Source organism: Notothenia coriiceps, unplaced genomic scaffold (genome assembly GCF_000735185.1).
Source record: "Notothenia coriiceps isolate Sejong01 unplaced genomic scaffold, NC01 NC01_scaffold00036714, whole genome shotgun sequence".
Lineage (NCBI taxonomy): Eukaryota > Metazoa > Chordata > Actinopteri > Perciformes > Nototheniidae > Notothenia > Notothenia coriiceps.
The window spans coordinates 67,019-91,114 of NW_011369415.1; the positions used below are offsets into that span (position 1 = coordinate 67,019).

The following is a 24,096-nucleotide window of genomic DNA, read 5'->3' on the forward strand; positions in this document are numbered from 1 at the left end:
TGGGTGTCCAAGTCACATCCTATTCCTCCTCTTGAGTGGAGCAAAGTGAGCAACAGCCCTATAGAAGTCCTCTTATATATATGTGTGTGTGTGTGTGTGTGTGTGTGTGTGTGTGTGTGTGTGTGTGTGTGTGTGTGTGTGTTCATACTACAGTACCAGGAGATGTGTGAATCAGTTAAGCAGAATTGACAGTAGGAGAAGTGGGTTGTACGTTACGTAGTTCTATATGGCTTCATTCTAATTCTTTATACAAACTTTTATTCGTTGTGTTTTGTTGGTCCTGTTCCAGTTTCTAATGCTCTCTGACTTTTTAGATTTATGCGTTCACTCTGCTGGCTTCAGGGCTCAGATTGCAGTGAACCGGTCACACACACGCTGCAGGAGGAGAGCAAACATGGAGGCCAGAGAAGGCAGCGTTTATGTTTTCATTTGCAAGTTGATTTGCAGTGGAGGTCAGATATTCGTGAGCAGATGTAAATGAGGAGAGAGAGAGAGAGACATTTGTAGTTACTGCATTCAGTGGAGTGATGGTTTGGAGCCAGGAGGGGTTGAAGTCTTATTTTTGGACGAATTGTGATGCGATATACATATGTATGGAAAACCTTTTAAAATATCTAAAACTAATATCAGTGTCCGTACACTCGGCACAAGCAGGCCTACAGACTGAAGCAGCTGTTAGGGTCCCTCTGATGACACTTCCTCACACTTCCTCTCTGCTCCATGCTGCTGCTTCATAATATCTCAGACGAGCCTCTCGCCAAACCAAACATTGATATTGGATGAGTCTGCAAAACCCCAGTTTGGGTTCAGTGGTAATGTCATTGAGAAGTGAGAATTGGCCTTTTTCGGAAATAGAGGAAGAATAGGATTTATTTTCATTATATTTCTCAGTGTGTTTTTATTACTGTGCATGTTACTGATATCTAGCAGAATATATTTAATGATGTTTGCTCTTCTTCAATTTGTATTCTTTTTGTTCTAGGAATGCTTTTCTGTTTGTTTCGTACTATTTCCAGGGCTACCATTGAACGCACCTTTTTTCGGGTTTGATCATTTTGATTAATCTACTACTGGCAGGTAAGCTAATGCTAAGTGTGTACTTTATTTTAAATAATAATGTGTGCATATTTGACTGGTGACGATGCCCAGCCTGAACATCATCCTCCCCCTCCTCCTCTTCCCCTCGGTGAGCGGTGTGAGGAGGTTAAGCCGTGGGTTTAGTCTCCGGGCGGCCGTAATACTCTACCTCGTAGCCTGTAATTGACTCGTCGGTGTGTGTGTCTCTTAAACTGGGCTCACCTGCTCCATGCATGTCGGGGGTCTCTTGACTGACAAGCTGCTTTAATGCCCTGCTCTGCGATGTAGTGTGCACATGTGCAGGGTTTCTTCTGCTCTCACACTTTGTTTCTTATCAGTCTGACTGTCTACTATTTCAATTTGATGCTACTTTGTTCTTCTACTCCACTACAGTTCAGAGGTCAATCGTGTACTTTTCACTCCACTACATTTATTCAGTAACTTTTACTTCTGTTTGGTGCTAATACCTTTGTACTTTTACTTGAGTAACATTTTGAATGCAGGACCTTTACTTGTTACAGAGTACTTCTACACTCTGGTACTTCTTTAGCTTAAGTACATAAGGTCTGAGTACTCCCCCCCACCCCACTGGGGTGGGGGGGAGTACTCAGACCTTATGTACTTAAGCTAAAGAAGTACCAGAGTGTAGAAGTACTCTGTAACAAGTAAAGGTCCTGCATTCAAAATGNGTGGTGCCGAACAAAAACCTTTCTGGGGGAATTGCAGTTCTTATTTAATTCACACCCTTTCCTCTTTAACCCCACGTGTGACTTACAGTAAATTTAAAACGCTTTCCTCCTGACAATGCTAACCCCCTTTCAGCTCCCATCTAAAGCCGTCCCTGAGCCCCCGTTAAGAGCCCCCTGTGCGGCTAATGCGACAGAGTGAAAGACCAGGCTCTGTTTTATTTATGGGGTCTTGTTTTTAATTTCACCCCCAGTGTGGCGGGCTGTTTCAGGGCTTTTGCACGAGCCTGTGACTCTCATACCTGACTAGGGCTGCGCGATTATGGCACAAATCATAATTTCGATTATTTGGGTCAATAATTGTAATTGCGATTATTCATTGACTTTGAAAACATCCATTTATTGGATAATTTTTTTTTTAACAGTATGTTTTTAACAGTTGATTACCCTGAACTTTAAGTATAATTCAACTGAAAAAAAAAAAAGTAATAATTAGAAAAAAAAAAAAAAAGTAATAATTTTAAAAAAAATCGTTTTATTTCGATTACGTTCTTTTCGTAATCGTTGCAAGCCATAATCGTAATCGCGATTAAAATACGATTAATTGAGCAGCCCTATACCTGACTGCTATTGAACGGGCCGCTCCGTTTTGTCTTCGGCTATGAATGCTAATAGGTGACCTTGTTTTTCGCAGCTGATACCTCTGAGGCTGGGGCAGATTAAAACACGGGGAAATGCAAAGAATTGAAGGGCGCCGTGTAGAGGGAGAAAAAAGGCGAAGTGGTAAACAAATAGAAAAAATTAACACAGACAAAGAAGGAAGATAAAAATGAGCCAGGAGAACACATGGGGAAAATAAATGATTAAATTAGTGGAAATCCAACTCTGGGAGAAGTCGATACCATAGGTAGAGAGGATGCACAGCCGCCCGTCAATAAACATGCAAATGAGCTGCTTAATGGCCTGAATATTAATGCTTGTGCTGAGGAGTAATTGATGCACATGTCACTGAGTCAAACTATTGTGATTACAGTACAAGTGGATTAGAAGCCTCTCTGTTTGGGTGTTAGGATTGCATCAAATAGGTCTCGAGAAATGAAAAGGGGAGGAGGCCACCAGCAGGGGCCACAACGGGAAATCTTTCATGGGTCATTTACCTCTACACTTCTCGCAGAGATGCCTCAGCCATGCATCATTTTGCTCCAAAACATTTTAATGGAAACCTTTTCTGCCACTGGAAATGTACCAAGCAGCTCCAACCAGATGGAGTCGATCATCAAAAGCTCCAATGTGACTCCAGTGTGCTTATGTTTCACAAGAGCATCATTTAAAAACACTTCTTTTATTTCCCTTTAGCTGCCTCACACAGAACGAGGGTCCCTTTATAAACCCCTTAACGATTTCTGTTCCCTAGTCCGGTGGCATTTTCACTCTTTGACCCCCGAACGCTTTGATGTTGCCCTCTCCTCACTCTGATGCACAATCCACCCCCCATAAATCCTCTTCTTTCTTGTTCCTGACCTGGTGGATGGCCACTTTTCTGTGCCTTATAGCTTTTCATCTGCCTCCCATTCTTCCCTGCAGTCCCTGTCCCCTCACATCTCTCTCTCTCTCTCTCTGAACCTCCCTGTTTCTGTCTCCGTTGTGTTCTCCTTCAGCCTCTCTTCCCTCTGGCATCTGTGTGTAATGTGGCTCTCGAGGGGAGCGGGAGGCAGGGACATGCGGTGCAGTGTCTTGGCAGGGGAAAGGGAGAGAGAGAGGGGAGGGGATCTAGCTTCTTGCTTGCCTGATGGCTGCCAAGAGGCCCACATCTGTGTCTGATCAAGGGGTACACAGGCAGCTAGTAAAACACACACACACACACACACACACACACACACACACACACACACACACACACACACACACGCAGAGCGACTGTCCTATTTAAAACAAGTAGCATAAACAAGAGGACGAGCCCATGTGCAGTGAACGGAGCCGCAGTGAAACCAGCGGGTGGTGTTGTAAAGCCCAACCGTCATCATGGGACTATGAACAGCTCGTCAACCCGCATGGAGAAAGGGAACTACAGCCACATGTAGACTATAGACCTATACATCTTATTCTGTATACTCAGACAACTTTGTCACAAACAAATATTATATTAAAACCTATAATTTTTGCTAAGATCCCAGTTCCCATGCGTCGACATTATCTGGAGTCAAACCACCTTAAAAGCATCATCAATGCTAGGTACTCCCTGAGCCAAAGACCATGTGTCATCCCACCAGTGGCGTCACTCCTCAGTGTGGTGAGCCTATACACACACTTCTGCTGACATGATAAAGCAACAACCTCTCCTTATTATTAAAACAATTATTATTAGATCAAGCCAGCAGATGGAAGCCCGGGCTCCCTGGCGTTAAATCCACATTTAATGAGGCTTCGAAATACATGTGGCGCTGTTTCAACGCTTCGCTCTCTCAGAATGCACTCGTTCGCCACAGTGTGTGACAGAAAGGAGTAGATTTGAGTCTCAAAGCAAGGCTCGGAAGCCCCGCCAGCTGTAGGGCTTCTCCTCCTGCACTATAATCTGCTTTCTTATTGTTATTTGATTGCGGGGAGCGCACGGAGGTGGAGGTGACGGTGCACCAACCAGCAGCCGTGCCTCCCTCCACCCCGCACACACAACCCCAAGGAGGCAACGAAGGAGAGGCTCGTGGTGCCTGATGAAGATAATAGTGGTGATTACATTCCTATTAGAGCAATCCTACGGTGACACTGGAGCTTTTACGCACAGGTTCTTGGGCACTAATGTATACAATCGCTCAGCCTACGCCTAAAACCTGCTTTTCCCCCGGATGTGAAATATCATTTTAATCAGGGTTTGTTTATTTCCCTTGATGAATAATTAAATTGCGTATAAACAAAACAAGGGGAAACTCGAGGTAAACAATGCGTTTGAATTTTTCATGCATGTAATCAGCTCATCCACAGCACAGAGGGCTGGAGGTAGGCTCTATGCTGGGACAGATAACTGTTTCCACTCTAAATATTTCATGAAAGCAACTTCTTTAGTTTTAGATGTGGAACAGCTGGCTTGGCACAGGGCTGAATTAGGTTGGCTTTAATTTAAAACGTCACCTTGGCTCCTATGATTCTGATAAACCCATATACAGAATACATATAAAACAACTGTAATCCCAATGCTTCCCACGTTTACGGGAACACAAGAAAGCAAGAGACACATGGGTCTGGTTATCAATAATTAATAATGTTGGAATAATAGGAAACACATGACAATATTTCTTCAAAAACAAATGATTTCCCGGATTCCCTAGATATATTTAATTCTCCTGTGTTTTTGAATATACTGCATTTTGCATACGGTGTGTGTGTTTAGGAAAAGAAGTGACTCAAACTCACCCTCCTCTCCTCTGACTCTCAATGCCAGATGACACAATGCCATCAACAATCCAATCCATGATGACTCAAAATCCATCTTGGATGTTGCAGAAACTCGCAGAGAGCTTTAAGTTTCTAATGTTTCCGATAACACTCTGCTGCTCCTCCAAAAAAAAAAATCCACACCCCTGTATTAGACCAAAAAGGAATATTCCCACGGAGTTTATTAAACCATGGTGGAGCGAACTGTGTGTCAACTACATGTCAATGAAGAAATCCAGAGATTTCTATCGGCACAGCTCCTTTAAAGTCTGTCCATTTAGCACAGCGATGCCACTCATCCAAAAAAAAATGGTGAACAAACTAACTCCTTGATCGATACTGTGCGCTCCACAGACAGCGGCTCCAGGGTGCGCCAAGTCCCGACTGACAGGCTCCCAGTCCCCGTATCTCCCTCTCTGCGTCCCCGCGTATTTTGCGCACACGAGGGTCGCCCTTGGTAATAGCAAGTCCTCCGTTAGAGCTCTCAAAGCCTCAGTCCGAGGGTCAGAAGCTGCTTTTCAGTGTCCCGGGATAATAAATAAGAAACGGTGTTGCGCTCTTGCTCTCCAAAAAGCCCGGTAATCTCATGCCATCTCCCGCAGCAGCTCCTCTCTCTGCGGCTCCGTAACGCTCTGCGCTCTGCTCCGACTCCGGCGTGTGTCCTGTCGACGCGTCTGGGAGGTGTGTGTGTGTGGTGTGTGTGTGTGAGAGAGTGATCGCGGTTTAGAACTGAGCAGCTATCGCGTTACAGTCACGGCGCCTCGGCTCCGCCCCCTCCCGTTGGTCTCTGATTATAGGGAGGGAGAGAGAGAGAGCTCCCCCATTCCCTTTCTCTCACTCACACACCCCTTTCAGAAGACACCACAGATAGGAGCTGTGCCACAGATAAGCTCCAGATAATATGTATTCTAATGGTAAAGCGGGGAGCTTCTCCTAAGGCTGTTTGCAAGGGAACATGAGGAGGAATCCCAGAAAGAGAGGAACAGGGAGTGTCCGGGGAAGGTTTGGCTGCACAGTAGGCACAACTCCGCCACAAGACACATTCAAAGAGCAAGCCCTCAACTCAATGGAGGCAGAGCCCACCTCAGCCCTGCCCAGTCTCTGCCCTGCAATCTGCTCGCCTAAATACAGAGCGGGAGGCCGTGTAATGACACAGTACTGAGCCCAAAATAATCTGCAGCGTCCAGCCCTGTGCCCTGCCTCTGGCTTGTGTTACCTTGTAATGTAATGGACTGCGGCCTGGCCGTGTAATGAGGTACAGTATGTGGCCGGCTTTATTTGGAACAACTAGGTGCATTCCTACAGATCAGGAGGAGACGTCCTTTGAACGCTTTGTTTTGAGGGAAACAACATGAGAACGACATGATGGTGGTAGAAAACAAGCTTCTACAGTCATCAACTGGCCTTATTGTCCCGTGACAGACTGTAAACAAAGTCAACCAAAGAGCGCCGTGCCCTTGACAGAAGGTTGTATGACAGGTCGGGTTGTCACTAGACTCAACTGTCACCCTGCTGCTACACCCCCCCCCCAGGTTTACTAGATTCCATCAGCTTTTATACAGACCCCCTAGAACCGCCTCTCACCCTAGGGTGCGCTGGCTGTCAGACGTCACTGCGATTGGCTAATCTGAGCCTCTGGGCGGGCGTCTGCACTGGCGTGAACCAGTTTGCCGTGTGTCGGAGTTGTTTAACGCGTGTCTTTTCTGTGCCGCTAGTGGTTATTGAAGCGAAAGCATTAATTACACTTTCTGATGATGAGTGGTGGATTAACCCCCGTCATGACCCTTCCACTGAGATAAAGAGAAAACACAGCCACTACAAAACCTTCAAGCAGCACTGGGTCACTTCTTGCTCTCCTCTGCCCCCCTCCCCCTCCCACTCCCCAGAGGTCATTTGATACTCCTCTTTCCCATATGTCAACATCTCTGCCCCCACCGTCAGCTTTCAACCCCCCCAAATATTGGGTCAACGCATGGCTAATGGAGGGCGACGGTCCACCGGAGAACCTGAGAAAGAGGCAGATAGAGAGGGAATGTTGAGGGTGGAAAAAGTTTGCATCGACCCCACGAGGGAATACATCCTGCAGCTATAAATATGATGTCTTTTTCTTGGATTATCTCCGTAAAACACCACTTTCTGTGCACATTCAGCGCTGTCGGCTATACTCATACAACTACACATTTCTCCATACAATGAGCGGCTCGTTCACACATGGGCTCAACACAGATTTAGTAGCAGGGAGCTGGCAGGGTGAAGTCTGTTTGATGTCCGGTCCGAATGATTCAGATATTTATGTTCTCACATGCAGCTCCGCAGGGTAATGTCTGGACGCTTTCAGGGTTGCAGTGCATGTGTGAAAGAGGCTCGAGTAATGAAACTCCTTGCAAGCACATGCCATGCTACAGTGTGAGCCCCGGCTTAAAAAAGCCACTGCATGTCTCGGTGTCAGAGGCTGTTTAAGAACCGCAGCAGTGAAATCAAACACTTGCAGCTGCAATATGCGCAGCCCCTTTTTCTAATGTATTTCACCCAGGCTCTTATCATCTGTATTCCCTCTGTCATCCGTCTGCCCGGAAATACCACCGACAAATGGCTGCCGTTCAGTCGGACTCCTCACCCCGGCACACCTGCGCTGTGTGCACTCATGGGTGGCGGAGGGGAACACAACAGGGTCTTTCTCCCCCGTTTTGTGTGTGTGAGAGAGAGACAGAGGGGGAGATAGATACCAACCGCTGCCTCTCTTATCACAACCTGCCCCAGAGACTGACAGCATGACTGATAACTCTCCCTCTTTTCTCTCCCCCGTCTCTGTCACACACAAACACACACCTCTCTAGCTCTTTCAGTCTCTCAACACTTCACCCCCCCCTCTTCCATCAGTGTGTTTGGCCAGTCAGCCGGCCGTGGGTTCAAGGAGAAACTGTGTGAGAGTCTAGTAGTCTCTCAGAGAGGCTGAGTGATCCGGTGGAGGCCTTCATCACAGACAGACGTGGCTTTAGATCTGCTGCTGGGGAGATAAGGCAGAGATAGCCCCGACTTGACCCTATCAGCATGTGGAGAGTGTGTGTGTGAGGCATTGTAGGCACCTCGAGGGTCAAGGAGGGAGTTTTGGGATCCCCTTTGATATAAATCGAAGTGACACCTCAGCCAGAAATATCAGAGCTTTCCAACCATTAACACATGCTAACTGTTCCACACGTCCCAATGCACAGGTAAGGAGTTTCAGAGCCTCTGGAGCTCCCATTCAAATAATGTATGTGCTGCTTCTCTTCAATATGTTCTGTTGTATTTGTATCTTTGCTGCAGCTGTGACCCAATTTTCTCTTGGGATCATTAAAGTTTCATCCGAGCTTTATCTCATAAGCACATCTACTTGACTGAAATATATTTCCAAAACCAATTCCTCCTGAGGAAGAGTCGCCCTGTTTTCAGCAGAAGGCACACATCTCTCACATCTATTTCCAGACTTACTGCCACCCGTCAAATTCCTGCTGGGCCACCCAGGCTATGGGCATGCCCTGGCCAGGGGAATAATTACACACACACACACACTTCTAGTGACTGTACTGCGTATACTAATCTCGCCTGAGCGGTGCTGGCTGGATCGTATGGAAACATCTGGTGTCTGGCTGCTGTCTCACCACCACTCCTCCTCCTCCTCCTCCTCCCTCTGGGTGCTTCTGTATATGCTACCTTCGATACCAAAAAACAGCTCGATCATCAAAACACTTTCAGATGCACTACAGAATACACATTAGCTTTAAAGTAGAGCTGCGTGGAACCAACAGGTTATGGGGGTTTTGCTCTGCAGGCTGGTGTCCGTCAGTGTGTGTGTCAGACAGAAGAGATGACTACACACACTGACTGCAGACTGAAGTCATGCCCAATGACTCCTCTGAGCTTCTCTGAGTACACGATTCACCTGCAGTACACGGCTGGGCCTAATGGGGGCAGGCAACTGCACCGAGCCAAGGTGCTGACAAACCAGACTGCAGGCAATCTTCAGGAACACGGTGTAAGTATGATCAAACTTGACGCTAGATTATGCATACATTAAAACGATTAAGATATGAGGACAAACATGGAGGCTAACTACACTTATGACAGCTTTACAGACTGTGCTTCATTGAAGAGCATCTTGGACGGCAGTTAAAATGAAGAATCGATCAATCATTCAGTAAATAAATCACAGTGGAGAAGTGCTAATTTATTAAATCGCTGTTTTCGAGCCACATATGAGCTTTCACATGCAAGATGGCTGCGCTCGATGCATCCACCATAGCTGTTGCCAGCTTCAAAAATGTTGTTTGCTCACTTTAATTGCAAGACGCCCGCTCTATTCCCCGGCCGCCTCTTGTTTATGATACAGCATCATTATCCTGTGTGTGCTGCGAAGAGGGAAGCAGTCCTCTCTTCCTCTGCTGCTCCACCAGGATCTATTTTACTTCTGCTCCGTCCTTTCATCTCCTTCCACTGGCCTGCTGTGTGTCTTTATAGTCACATCAAAGTGACCTTCACCACCCTTTTCCCTCCAAAAACCCGCTACCCAGCCTTTCTTTTTTAGTCTGGAGACCCAGGGAAAGGAAGAGAGGGGGGGGTTACTACACATATTTTCCAGACAGCTGTACAATATGAGCGATCGAAACACCATTGCATAAAAACAGAGTATGTCCGTGCACTCTTTCCTGTGTGTTCGAGACCCCCCCCCCCCTTCTGACGTGGAGGTTCCTACCCCACTCCATCACGGCAGGAATGAGTGGGGCATTAGGAGGCGATAATAAAAAGACAAGAGGCCATTCTCCACGGCTTGTTTACTCTGCAGGGCCTTTATCGCTCGGCCTATGAAGGAAAGATCAGCGCTCGACAAACCGGGGAGCGAAAACACTGGAGAACGGGTGCATGCTAATGAGAGAGAGACTTTTGTTTGGGGGGGGAGATAAAAGTGTTGCACGGCTAGGAGCTACAGTTGTGTCTGCCTCTGCTACGAGAATAAGAAGAATGGTGTCTTTATCGTATGAAGTCAGGCACTTAACATTATGTATGCATGCTGTAAGTGTGACCAAAGACACGCTGTCATATTACATCATGGGGGGGGAGGGGGGTTATCTTTATATAAACATGCCTATTTATAATCTGCATACAATAAATGTACAGTAGATATTTTCTGCATGATTATCTTAAAGGATTATACTGGGATTAATCTCTTTCCCTTATTGTCAACATATTTCCATGTAGGGGAAGAACCCAAACACTTCGAGTATCTCTCATTTTGTATTCCCTACCTAACACTGAAAATAGTTAAAAACAAGTCACAACTGCATACTTTAAGAAATATAAAAAGAATACCTCTTAACACAGCCGGTAATTGTTAGCATACAGGAGTAGATGATGCATCTTTTGGGGACTATTTGTTGCAGCGGATTAATACACAATTGGTTCTCTATTGTATTACGGTGCATGAGGCACCCTGAACAGCTTCTTTCCCAGAGCTGTGGCCTCCAACCACAACACTCACTATAACTTTGAACATGCACACATACAAACATCCCATCAAAGACTGCAGCCTAAAATACCATATGTTATTTATTTGTATATTTATTAAGTATCAAACTTATTTTTAGTAACTATTTATATTTAAAGATTGTAGTTTTCCTTTATTAAATAATCTTTAAAAATGTATTTTAACATTCTGGTAAAGTGGATTTAAGTGATGACCCTGATTATTGCTATTATCTGTTTATCACTGCTTTTATGGATGTGTTCTTATTTATGTACTGCAGTTAGAGATGCCAACTGAATTTCGTTAGCAATAAAGATATTCTATGAAGGTGCATGGAATTGAAAAAAATGGATCTACAGTTTCTGTGTTAGATATTATAATGTCAGCCACTGCAACAGTGCAGACGGATGAGATATATCAGGGTTTGGCTACACAGGAAATATAAATGGGGTCCATATATGGTTGCTTTGGTCGTATAATGGCATCTGTCAAAACATGATAAAGCAGTGTGGGATGGGAAGAGAAGGGAAGAGAGACATTTGAAACATTTCTTTGTGTTTCCGAGGGAGAATCATGCGACAAATTAAATATATGGAGAGAAATGGGGAGACAGATGGGCCGAGGAAGTTTGAGATGTAAAGAGGAGATTTGCTGTGCATCTGCTGCGGGAGGAAGAGTTTGAAGAAGAGGGAGTGAGGGGAGCAGAGAAGAGGAAGAGTATGAAGAAGAGGGAGTGAGGGGAGCACAGAAGAGGAAGAGTCACATTAACAGAAAGACGCAGAGGAGGGCACTTAGGATGAGATGGTGGAGCATTTTAAAAAACCGAGGATCTTCGAGAAAGGCGGCTCCTTTAATGTGGTTTAACCCGGGTGCATTCACATTACCATGGTAATCTTATCAATACCGTGTGTGTGTGTGTGTGTGTGTGTGTGTGTGTGTGTGTGTGTGTGCGTGTGTGTACGTGTGTTGGGGACAGCTAAGCACTCGGCCCCATTAGCAAAACCTAATTGACTTACAGCCTTCTGACCACAAAGGTAACATCTGTGTCAGCCATGTAAGTGAATGCCCCGTGTCACCTCACACACACACACACACACACACACACACACACACACACACACACACACACACACACACACACACACACACACACACACACACACACACACACACACACACACACACACACACACACACACACACAGCTTTAATGACATTTGCTTCATTGTGCACCCCTTTGCCACTGATTGACCTTGATATGCACCAGTGGATGCAAAATAGACCGTATCTTCGTCTCCTTGAGACGAGATGGAGTGGGGAAATGGAGCCAAAAGAGAGATACAGAGGCACTTTAAAAAGACTGGAGCTTTCAGCAGGGGGAAATCATCTTCTTCTACACTGTCGGAAAGTACCTCATTTTTATTGGCTACCAACTTGTTCCATTTCAGTTTACACTTAGCAAAATGGATGAATTTCATGTCCTCCAACGGGAATATCCTACAGTAAATATGCATTACTGTATAGACTTTTTTTCATTCCTTTGTTGGGCCACTTTGAAAACTTGAGTAACTTTGGTAGAGCACATTTGGAGTTGTTACATATCGTGTCAAAACGCTCATGTTTTCGGGTCTTGTTTCATTTGAAACTCATGTGCAACGCCTTGTTAACATGCTGCTGTAACAAGACCCAATTTGGAATCAATCAATACATCACATCCAATCCAAATGTATCTGCAAATTATTCCATCTTGGCACGTGACCTGTTTGATGGGTTTAAGGTCATCGTAAAAACAAAGACTTTAGAAATCTGCCTCTGAAGCTACAGAAGACTCTATACAAACTATTTTAAAAGCGCAGACATAGTAATAGTGTAACTAATCTGAAATCATTGGAGTGCAGAGGGAGAGAAACCTCTAAGACACAGACAGACAGGAAGAGCAGGCGACAGGTAAACAAGACAAGCTCCGGATCCATCCTTATTTAGCCATGGATGTAGAATATCAAATGGAGGACAGGGGACCATAACAGCCTGCTATTATTGAAAATGACTAATATATTCTGAAGAGGGAAAGACAGAGAGAGAAAGAGAGATGGATGAGATATGGGATCCGATGGAGACTGACACTCAATCTTTCTGAATGGTAATCCAATAACGTCTCCTGAGTTTCCTTATGGCTAATCAATTGTGCCGCAGAGCAGAAACAAATCACCATATCGCCGAGTCAATAACCGTCAGTCAGGTCAGGGAAATACCTCGCCTCAACTGTCAGTGTTTATCAACTGGGGCCGAGCTTCAGCTTCCCTGCTTTGGGGGGACGGGGGGACAGGGGTATGTTTGGTATGCACTCTGCCAGCTTTCTGGAAAGGTAGCCCATGCTGGTTGTAATTTAGATAGCGATAAGGGGAGATTGCGGGGCGTTATCAAACACGCCCTGACCTCAGGTGAAGCCAAGCGAGACGAGGTAAAGACGGATGATGATGTATGGCTGAGGGGGCAAACACAACAAACACGTTTATCAGGGGAGGGGGAGAGGTCATCCTGCAGCTCAAAAGTTCAACTTCATTCACAAAATCATTGCATAGCTGTTTTATCAGGGTAACACTCCCTTACAATGCTATCAGCAGCCGGGCCCCTCTGTATTTAAATAGCTTTGTGTCTCATTAGCAAACAGTGGGCTGAATTTAGCCACAGCCACAAATGGAGTATTGGCCAAAAAACAAGCCAGTCAGAAAAATAATTCCTCCTACCTTCCTCGTTGTGGTTGGAGACAGCTTCCGATGTTTTCTGGTCACAAACTGTAAAAGCCTCGAAAGTTGAATCCGAACCAAAGTCCCAGGAAGGAGCGAGGGGTCGTGCTTGGTGCTGCAGTTGATCAGGGTCTAAAAGAGACACCGTTTTCTCACAGTAAAGTTCTGTAGGCAGTAACTGTCCTGTCTAATTAGCAGCTTCATTAATCAGCCCACCTGCACTCCACTGTCCTTAACAAGTGGAGGCCTATTGGAGCAGAGAAACATTTCAGGGTGGCCTTTTAGGGAAAATGTAGAACTGCTTCCACAAAAGGACATTTATAGAACTTTGAAAATGTGACACTGACAGAATAAGATAGTTCAAGTTCCAGACTATTTTGCCCTGGTGCGTCGGACTAAATAAAACGGCTTAATATGCTCAATGTGGATACATGTTAAATGTTTTATGCGGTGTTAATTACAGCGAGGCGAATCTGTCGAGGCTTCACCGCCCTGATGAATGAAACATGTGACCGCTGTCACTGCCAAGCCAGAATTGACCTAGATAGGCTTGGTGTATTTTTTATTTCTGTCTGAAGCACATTACTTTAATTAATTTAGCCGAGTGCTGGAAGGATGTTTTTTGTTTGTTCGAGGAACATTTTCACAATAAGGGACCCTCAGTGACCATACATTGTATTTAAATGCAAATCCCATCAAAGGGTCGATACACAAGTATGTCATTCTTTTTCTGTGTTTGCTTGAACCAGCAGAAAGTTCCAGATAAGTTCTTCTAAAGTGAGGCTATTTTGTATGCAGATTAGCAGAATCCTTGCCTTAATACTACATACTTGAATTATATATTATTCAAATTATAATTAGGAGGACTTAACTTTCTTTCTTAAACTGATGTATCACTGCCATCTAAAAAAGGGATAGTAGAATAATGATGTGTAATGTTATACTGTACGTATCAGGGATATCTAACTTTAAAACAGATATCATTATCGACCCCAGCTGCATAAATGTAGTGTCTAAAATGTTTTAAGCGCGTTCATTATTCATGAATTAAAACGTGCAGTTATGTTTATGTAAATTGATCCCACATCTCACAGTCTAATGGAGTCACATCCATACGTACACCCATCAATTATCTGCATCTATTTCTCATTACAACATGAATCCTGAGTAAATAGTAGGATTTAATGCTTGCATATGACAAGACTATTCAAACATTGTTTTAGATATTGATAACTGATGGTTTTAAATGTGTTGAATTTCACATTATGCTTATTATCTATGTCAAAGAGAACTTTAAGTGAAATGTGACGGGGGAGACATTAAAAAAAGCTCCTGTGGTGCAGAATTGACATAATGGGAATCCACCCTGAGGTTAAGAGTCTAACGAAATAAAACTATTTATTTCTTAATGAATTATCAATTAATTAGTAAATGATTGAGTCTCCTCAGGCGGCTTGCACTGATTGGCTGACCTAGTATCACTCTGCTGATCTGTAAAGCAGACGTCTGAAGGAAGACGAGACTTCTGCTGGGAGAAACGTACCACTTTTACTCCTCTAAAAAGTGTCTTTTCTTGATGAAACTGACAAAAGCCTCACTTTATTTAGGTATGATGGGAAACTGCCTCTTTGTCTGTGGTGCAGCTCCACCCAAGACACTTTAAGAGGTTCAAAATGGGTTTCATCTCAAAGAGTTTTCCTTATAAAAAGCTGTAAATCATGCATTTTCCCTTAACACTTCCTGTCTGACTGCTGTGATGCTCCAACGTCAGTCACAAATGAACATTGTCATTAGTAAAAAGCTGCTAAATATCTACAGCAAATCCCGAGAGAGGAGTTGGATATGTGACGGTGTGTTATCTTCTGATGCTCTTGAGATTAATTCTGCACCAGAGCTGTTGGCACGAAGAAACACTGTTGGTTTGGCTGGGTTTACCCTATGTGTGTGTGTGTGTGTGTGTGTGTGTGTGTGTGTGTGTGTGTGTGTGTGTGTGTGTGTGTGTGTGTGTGTGTGTGTGTGTGTGTGTGTGTGTGTGTGTGTGTGCACCATCTGGAAGTGAACAGCGTGTGGTTCCTTAGTGACGGCCCAGTTGAGTCAGATGTGGTTGAGTAGCTGCTAACCCAGCGGCCATGTTTGAAGAAGATAATGTGGCTTATGTGGAGAAAGTCTTTTAAAGAAGTTGACGTGGAAAGAGAAGATATCAATCAATCAATGTTTATTTATATAGCCCAATATCACAAATGTTACATTTGTCTCAGTGGACTTCACAGTTTGTACAGAATATCAGTATGACAATACGACACCCTCTGTCCTTAGACCCTCACATCGTACAAGGAAACACTTCCAGAGAAACCCACAGTTTAAAGGGGAACATGGGAGAAACCTCAGGGAGAGCAACAGAGGAGGGATCCCTCTCCCAGGAAGGACAGACGTGCAATAGATGCCGGGTGTAAATCAAAGAGATAATACATTTACAGCATAGGTAGACCAAATGTTTGGAAATGCATGAGTCTATAATAAGAAGATGAATCTACGAGGATATCAGCAATCTTGTGGGAGCCATCAGGGAAGTAGTATGATGAGAGTCAGGCAGGACCGCAGAGACAGGTTCAGCCACGACTCAAAGTCCAGGACTCAATCCAGTGCTCAGGATAGAGGATCCAGGACTCAGGACTAAGGATCCAGGACTCAGGACTAAGGATCCAGTACTCAGGATGCAGGATCCAGGACACATGATTCAGGATCCAGGACACAGGATCAAGGACTCAGGATGCAGGATCCAGGACACAGGATCCAGGACTCAGATCAGGACTCAGGATAGAGGATCCAGGATCCAGGATCCAGGACACAGGTTCCAGCACTCAGGATGCAGGATCCAGGACACAGGATCCAGGACTCAGGACACAGGATTCCGGATCCAGGACTCAGGACTAAGGATGCAGGATCCAGGACACAGGATTCTGGATCCAGGACTCAGGACTCAGGATGCAGGATCCAGGACACAGGATCCAGGACACAGGATCCAGGACACAGGATTCCGAATCCAGGACTCAGGATCCAGGACTCAGGACACAGGATCCAGGACACAGGATAGAGGATCCAGGACACAGGATAGAGGATCCAGGACACAGGATAGAGGATCCAGGACACAGGATCCAGGACACAGGATCCAGGACACAGGATCCAGGACTCAGGACACAGGATCCAGGACTAAGGACTCAGGATCCAGGACACAGGATAGACGATCCAGGACACAGGATAGAGGATCCAGGACACAGGATCCAGGACACAGGATCCAGGACACAGGATCCAGGATCCAGGATTCAGGACCGCAGCAACAGGATGATGTATCACTTAATTAGTTGAATATTTAAGAGTCACTACTAGACTTTATTAACTCTTTTGTCATGCAGTGTGTGTGTGAAGGGGGGCCAGCTTTGTGAAATAACAAAACATCGTACTTTCCCTTTCCTTCACCTTCCCCGCCCTCACCTCTGTCTCATGTGAAGAGGAAACAACAATGGCACCATTAAGTGTCTGAGGGGGTCTTTGATGTGAGTGGCCCCTCAATGGTCCTTTTCATCAGCCAAGGGGGAGGGGACAGCCTGTGAAAAGGGGGGAGGAGGGGGGAGTCAAGTGGCTGCAGTGAAGGAGGACCTTGTCTCAATGCAGTGAGTCATTAAAAACTTTTATTTAAGAGTGGAACCAGGGAGAATAATCCATACCTGTTCTATTTTGCAATGTTACTTTCATGCTTGCAAAACAATGTGACAGTCATTTTGATTGATGTATGGTAAACATCCGAATGTCACTCGCTCCACCCATTAAGTACCATTTCCCCGGTGCGCATCCATCTCCTGCATTTTATCAAACTATGTCAAACTTGCCCCCAAGTCACCCGCCAACAAGCGAACAGCTCTCAATAAAAAACGAGTAAGTTGTCAATCATTCGGTTGCACAGCCCAACAAACACAGGCGGCAGACAGGATCCAAACTCGCTGATGTATATTCAATCTCAGAATACGCTGAGGGACTCGTGAGACGTCCAACAGGGAGCTTCATCATCCAGAGATGGAAACCCAATGCTGGTCATATTTTCCCCTCGATTGTCTGTGCTTCAGAAGAATAACCCACTGCAGGTGCATGCTGGGAGGCAATGGGATGGGACCTCCTGAGCCAGTGGACCGAGGGACATCAAAGGAATAAAATACATTTTCCCAGAGCCTGAATCAACACCGCTACTGTTTCCACTTCTCCTTCAAACGCTGACATTGGAAAAAAAAAAGATTGTGTCCAGGATGCTTAATAATACAAGTGAACAATATTTGTAACAAAAACACAAACTCCTGCCTGACAGCCAGACGGTTTCATGCCCACCACCCTGACCTTCACACTGGTATGAAAAATAGATGGATCAAATTTGATAAAAACATGGGAATAAATTAAAATGGATTGAAGTGGATTAGAGGATTGGTTAAGTATGCAAATTGGGATCAGGTCAGTGGGGAAAAAAAGTCTCTTTCACTCACCGATATTTGATTTGAACTGAGGTGTTATCACCATATTCGCCCTGCCACCATGAAGCTCTTCCCAGGCAAGTACCATCATGCTGACCTTTCCACAGAAAATAAAGCAGAAGTGAATATATATTGTTATATTGTTCATGCCGGAGATTTGTGTCACTGTGTGCGAACGAGAAGGGACCAGGAATAAGAAAAAAAAAAGGAAGGTGGCAGATAAGAAATGAAGAAAAAGACATGGGGGGGAAAAGAAGAAGGAAGATAGAGGAAAGTGGAAAATCATAATGCAAGGAGGGCAGGAAGAAGGAGAGGGAAACTGTCATATCTCCGCCGTAATGGGGGAAAGGGAGCCTTTGCTGATTGGAGTTGCCATGGCAATGGTTGGCACCTAGTGTATGTGTGTGTCTGTGTATGATTATATTTGTGTGTGCAGGGTTTGTGTGTTATAGTGCTTGTGAGCATCTGGAAGTGTTTGTCACTGTGTAGATATGTGTGTGTGTGTGTGTGTGTGTGTGTGTGTGTGTGTGTGTTTGGGGAAGGTTTGAATGGGGGATCTTGTTGGGGGATTATCAGTGTTGTCAAAGGCAAATGAGGGAGGGGACCATAGAGACACAACAAAGCGATACTAGCCTTCTCTGTGGATTGCAAACACACAGTAAACATGCAACTGGGAGACACACATGTGAGAGTGTGTGTGAGAGAGATAGCTGTCAATCTTTCTCCCGTATCTTCACGCAGCTACACACGTCAAACAGATTTTTGGATGATGGAAAGTGGCCGAAAAGGGACGAGAGCCAGGAACAGAGGAGCTTGGATGTCCACATGTGAGAATAAATATCCGTCCCAAGTCTTCACACAGCAACACAGATGAATGCGAGCTTCTTCCTGCCAGTCTCGCTGACATGTGCCAAGGAGAAAACTTAACATGCAGTAAAGTGTGGATATATACTCAGCCCTGATTCAAATTTGTGAAGAGGAAAGTAGTCTCTGGCATCGAAACACCAAAAACACACATAAGGTAAACTTAGAAAAAGTCTGTCTATAGCAATACTGTGCAGGCTGTGAATTTAACATTTTGACACCCACACAAAACGTACAAAATGTGAACCATATTGGGGGTTTTTGTAATCCAATTGCTCTCTGACAGCAATACACACACACACACAGCCAAAAGTCCTCCAGGTAATGACTGCAGCCAGACTCATTATTTTCCATCCCAGGTTCCAGGGTGTTTTTTCAGCGGAAAGGTCAAAACAATAGCCTCTAATTGTTTTTCGGGGGTCACAAACCAGTTTGTCGAAACGTCCGAGCCAGCACCTTGCGTGTCATGCTCATTATTAATAAGGGCCGCCGTGCTGCAGCGTCTCACGCCCTGCTCTGGGTCAATATGCTTTCAATTCGAGCAAGTGAAACTTCAAAACTGGAAGCAGGCTGGGTGCCATGCTGCTAAAACCCACACAGTAACAGAATGATGGATGTGTTGAGTCAATTGGCCAGACTGTGTCTTGGAACGTGTCTCCATTAGGATTCATCTTTGACATGCAGTTTTTTCTTTACTTATAAATCGTTTTCCCAGAGATCACCCATCAGTCAATAGAGTTTTTGTAGATTGAGCTCAGCTTCCTCCTTCTTTTCAGCTTCGCCCATGCCAACATCCCAGGTCTTGTATTTAACATTAAATGCATCACTTGCTGAAAGGCTTCCAATGGAAATAGCCACCAGACACTGGGTATTAAGAAGGCTATATGCTGAGCCACTAATCTGTGATAGACAGGTGCATAATGAACATGTATTTATAGGCAAGGCAAAGCAGGTTTATTTATAAAGGACGTGTCAAACACAAAGGCAATTCCAAGTGCTTTTTATAAACCGTACAAGGCATTAATTAAAAAATCCGACATGAGACGATAAGACATTTAAAATATAATAAACAAGAAATTAAAATGACAAAAATTGTGAAATAAGTAGAATCGGGTTACGGACAAAATGGATCTTTAAGTGATTCATTTAAAAGGGAATGGAAAATAGTATTTAATGGAAGTCATGTTATTTTGAAGTTGGTTTAAACTCTATGGAGCCTAATGACAACATGCCAGTCCTTAATAATCAATTTAGGTGATTTTATTTGGTCAAATGGATTCACATACATTTCAAATAGAAGAGGACCAAGCATAGAGACCTGTGGAACTTTTTGTCTTATAGTATCTTACAGTATGTTACTGACAGGCGACATACAACATGCATCCAACATGTGAGGGAAAGAATCCTCTGGTTGGTGTTGAATGTGAAAAATAAATAAATGTCAAACTATTAAAAAAAGGGTCCAAATAAATATAAGTGTCAACGCTAGCCAATCATACAACAGGTGATGTGTGGTGATATGCTGCCCTGGTAAAATACAGCTGAACCAGATAGTCGTTGCTTTGTTGCAACAACTTTCCAATTGTTTAACATACAAAGTTTTGAGCTGTGATTTAATCCCAGATGCATCTAGAACATTGGAGTGCATTGTTAAACTCGCTGCCAAGATTTTTGCTGCTGTGTCAGACAAGTCCTTGCATAATTATTGCACTTAGTAACTGAACTTGATTACAACGTTTTTTTTAATATCCATGCTATGAATAAATAAATGATCACAGCGAACCTGTCATTACAACAGGCCGGTTTCAGTTTACTCTCCGAATTCCTGCTGAGTAAATACAACAATCTGCCTGTTGTCATTTCACTTCAGATCCTCTGCTGCTGTGGGAAAGTGCTCCAGTTCATAAATCATTCACTTGTTATTCTGCAACCCAGATATGCGAGAGACGAATGTATCGCAGTCTACAGCCTCCTATCCCGCATTGTGCCCGTCTTTTCTGTGATAGAAAATCCCAGCGCAAGTTTCCGACTTAGCAAATGTCAATCTCTCTGAGGTTTGGTGAAGGGACTTCCACGCGGTCACAATGGGCTTTTCATGAGAGCTTCAGCACCCTGATAATTAGCCAGCGGTTGGCTAAAACTGGCACGCATTTGCAGTGTTTTGCATGAGTGTGTGAGTGCTGGTGATGGGGAGGGAAACAGAGTTGACACAATGCACTGGCAGCTGCTGCAAACGATAGCAAGGTCATCACTATTGACTGTGTGTGATGGAGAGACTGGGAGAGAGTTGGCAAGTGTGAGTGAGGAAGTGCAGCTACATCTCCATCAATTTGTAAAAGGTTTTTAAGAGGAATTTCCAAACTTTACTTTTAAAATTAAGTGCATTTCCATCAACTTTATTGGAGAGTATAAAATATCTTAAGCAAAATGTATGGTAGGTGTCCCGGTTGATTGTAGTGATGCGTGGCTAGCTGTCCAATAAGAAGACTTAACCGAGTCAGATGAAACAAAAGGAAGCTACAGAAAAGAAGGATCAAGGCAGAGTGGTTGAATTGCTCTTCATGTTTCAAGTTGCCGTATTGTATTTCATGTTGTCTGGAGACTGTTATGAGAATATCCGGGATCACAGCCAAAACAGCTCATCATTCATGTTGTCTGTTCGCTGACAAAAGCAAATCAGGCTGGAGCGAGAATACAAATCTTTCTATGGGGTCAGGTTTTCTGATGTGACACTTCAAGATGTGCAAAAAAAAGAATACTGGGAAATCTGGCTAGTGTGCGGGTGGGGTGTGAAATAGGGGGATTGTGCATAAACAGAGGAACACACTGTACCTGTGAGCTGGTGCTTCTGACAGGGAGGGTGTTGATGTTCTTCGGGTGTTCTCCCCACTGACCCCTGCATGTCAGCTCCATGCTTCCTGTTTGGTGAATAAGAAATGCAGACAAATTGAGCGCATAGCATTGAGGCATCACCCTTACATTTGTGCAAAATATGGAATAACTCCAAAGTACTCCAGGGTTTGCTAGTACAAGGTGACACCACTGTTGGGTGTGGCTTTCCATCTATCTTAAGTGTTTACTGGACATGTTCATTTTCTACCATTGATTGATTAATACATTTATTTCGAACAAGTAAAATAAATAATTACAAAACAAATGTTGCAGTGCATAGTCATGTAAGAGAAATCAAAACAAAAAATTACATTTACAACAACAACAACAGCATTAGCAACATAAACAGTGCCACATCTAGTGTTCGAAAAGGAGTGAGAAGAAGTATAATTTATGTAATCAAACCCACTTGTCCCTAAATGATTTATTTATAATCTATAATCTGCAATAATTATCATTTTTATGCATTATTATTGAAATTATTAATCTGCTTTACCATCGCCCACTTCATGAATAAGAAACATCACCGTTTAATTTTTCATCATCACCATCTTTGATATGATCGTAAAAAGAAGCCTGGATTTAATAGTAGTATAGTTTAATGGGAAAATGGATGCACAGTACCAAATACTTTGGTGCTAAGGCAACATGGAGAATAAAACTCCGGCATGTAAACAGAGCAGGGTATTGAAGGCGTCACATTAGCTATATTTATTAAAAATCCACCCGCTATGCCTCACTGTGCTCTAGATTTCCTTCTGGTGCGATATGATTTTTAATGAATTGGCCAGCATCCAGCAGAACAATATTACCCCAACAATAGCTGCGTTTGCTCACCACTAAATATCTGGTGGGCCGGCCGATTTCTCTGCTGATGTGAAGCACTAAATACGGAGAAGCCATTAGTGTGGCCCAGGCAGCCCCCCGCCATTATCTTAGCAACGGCATCTTGACATGAACATTTTGGAGGCAATTAAAGATTATATGTGTGTGTGCATGCGAAGCTGTCAAACAACAATTACGATGACAATGTCCTCAATGTGGTTCCGGACGGCTCATTTTCATATCAGAGCAGAGCGTGATGTTTCACGATTTGATTAATGTGTTTTCAGACGGACGAGTGTAGCGCGCGGGGACGTATTTGCAACAACAACAAAAATGCACGAAAGCACACCCGAAAACACACACATGGAGATGAGATGGATGCGAGGCAGTAAATGGATCTTAATTGATGCACAACATCCTTTGTTTCATTATTTACAGGCTCGCCTCATTATTCAAACATTCCCAACTCTAAGTACTGCACCGAGCTGCTGCCATGATATAAACAAATAAAAACACAAGCTCAGAATAGCAAATGGCCCCGACTCCTTCATTATAGGAAGATGTGTGTGTATGGGAAGTGGGGTTTACATTATTTGTAAGTGTGACAGAATGTGAGGACGCTAACAATGTTTGTAATTAAAGAAGTGAGTGCTTTTAGGAATTTTAGGACGTTCCCTACTAAATCCGTTTTCATAGTCTTTGAATGTAACCGAGCAGGCTTATTACATAAAGCTCATTTTTTTCCTCATTAACACTGAAAGGAAATTTTAGATCTACACTCTGGAGAGGCTTTCAAACACGCTCAGTGTTTTTGTGAAAGAGAGGAAAGATGTGTTCATATCTAACCAGCTCAGGAGTTGGACATCTCTTTAAAATAATAGGTGTTAATATGTTTCACAATGCTAGTAATGATCTGTAATCTGCTTTACTCTCCTGCCAGCACTCATTTTATATGAACAGACGCACATTTTTCCATATGATGTAAATGTCACTTTGGATGGAAAACCTGTAAAAATACAATTAAATTAAAGGAGATTTCCAAAATTGTGCGCACCATTTTTCCTGTGTGTGTGAGATCACATCTGGGAGTGAGTGAGATCACTTTATTCTGACGGGAGTGTGTGTGTGTGTGTGTGTGTGTGTGTGTGTGATATGTCAGACCTTAATTGAAGCAGGCTGTTGTGCTAGACTAGCCATTATGAGGATACATTTTGATTTAATCCGCAGAGTTAGTGGCCTTAAAAAAGATAATGCTCCTGTACTGGGGTCCAGCCACTAGAGAGGCTGACATGTAGTCCGTGTGTGTGTGTGTGTGTGTGTGTGTGTGTGTGTGTGTGTGTGTGTGTGTGTGTGTGTGTGTGTGTGTGTGTGTGTGTGTGTGTGTGTGTACTCTTCCAGAAACATGTTAGACTCAACTGTCTACTACTATATGGCTGCGACAGCGAAACACACATGCTTTCTCATGTCAATACGTCCTTAAGATTATACTCTTTTTAGCCGCTCATATAATGGTGAGAAACAACATCTAACACTACACTGAACAGCTCATTGTGAGACCTGAC

General features: G+C 43.9%; 1 protein-coding gene across 1 annotated transcript in view; it reads left to right on the forward strand.

Annotated features, from left to right (window-relative positions):
- The first annotated feature begins 1,141 nt into the window (after positions 1-1,141).
- Positions 1,142-24,096, forward strand: part of LOC104964131 (neuropilin-2-like) — a 51,200-nt gene continuing 28,245 nt past the window's right edge. The window contains exon 1 of the mRNA XM_010792852.1: positions 1,142-1,211. Coding sequence (XP_010791154.1) covers positions 1,142-1,211 — 70 coding nt within the window. The remainder of the gene's footprint in view (positions 1,212-24,096) is intronic.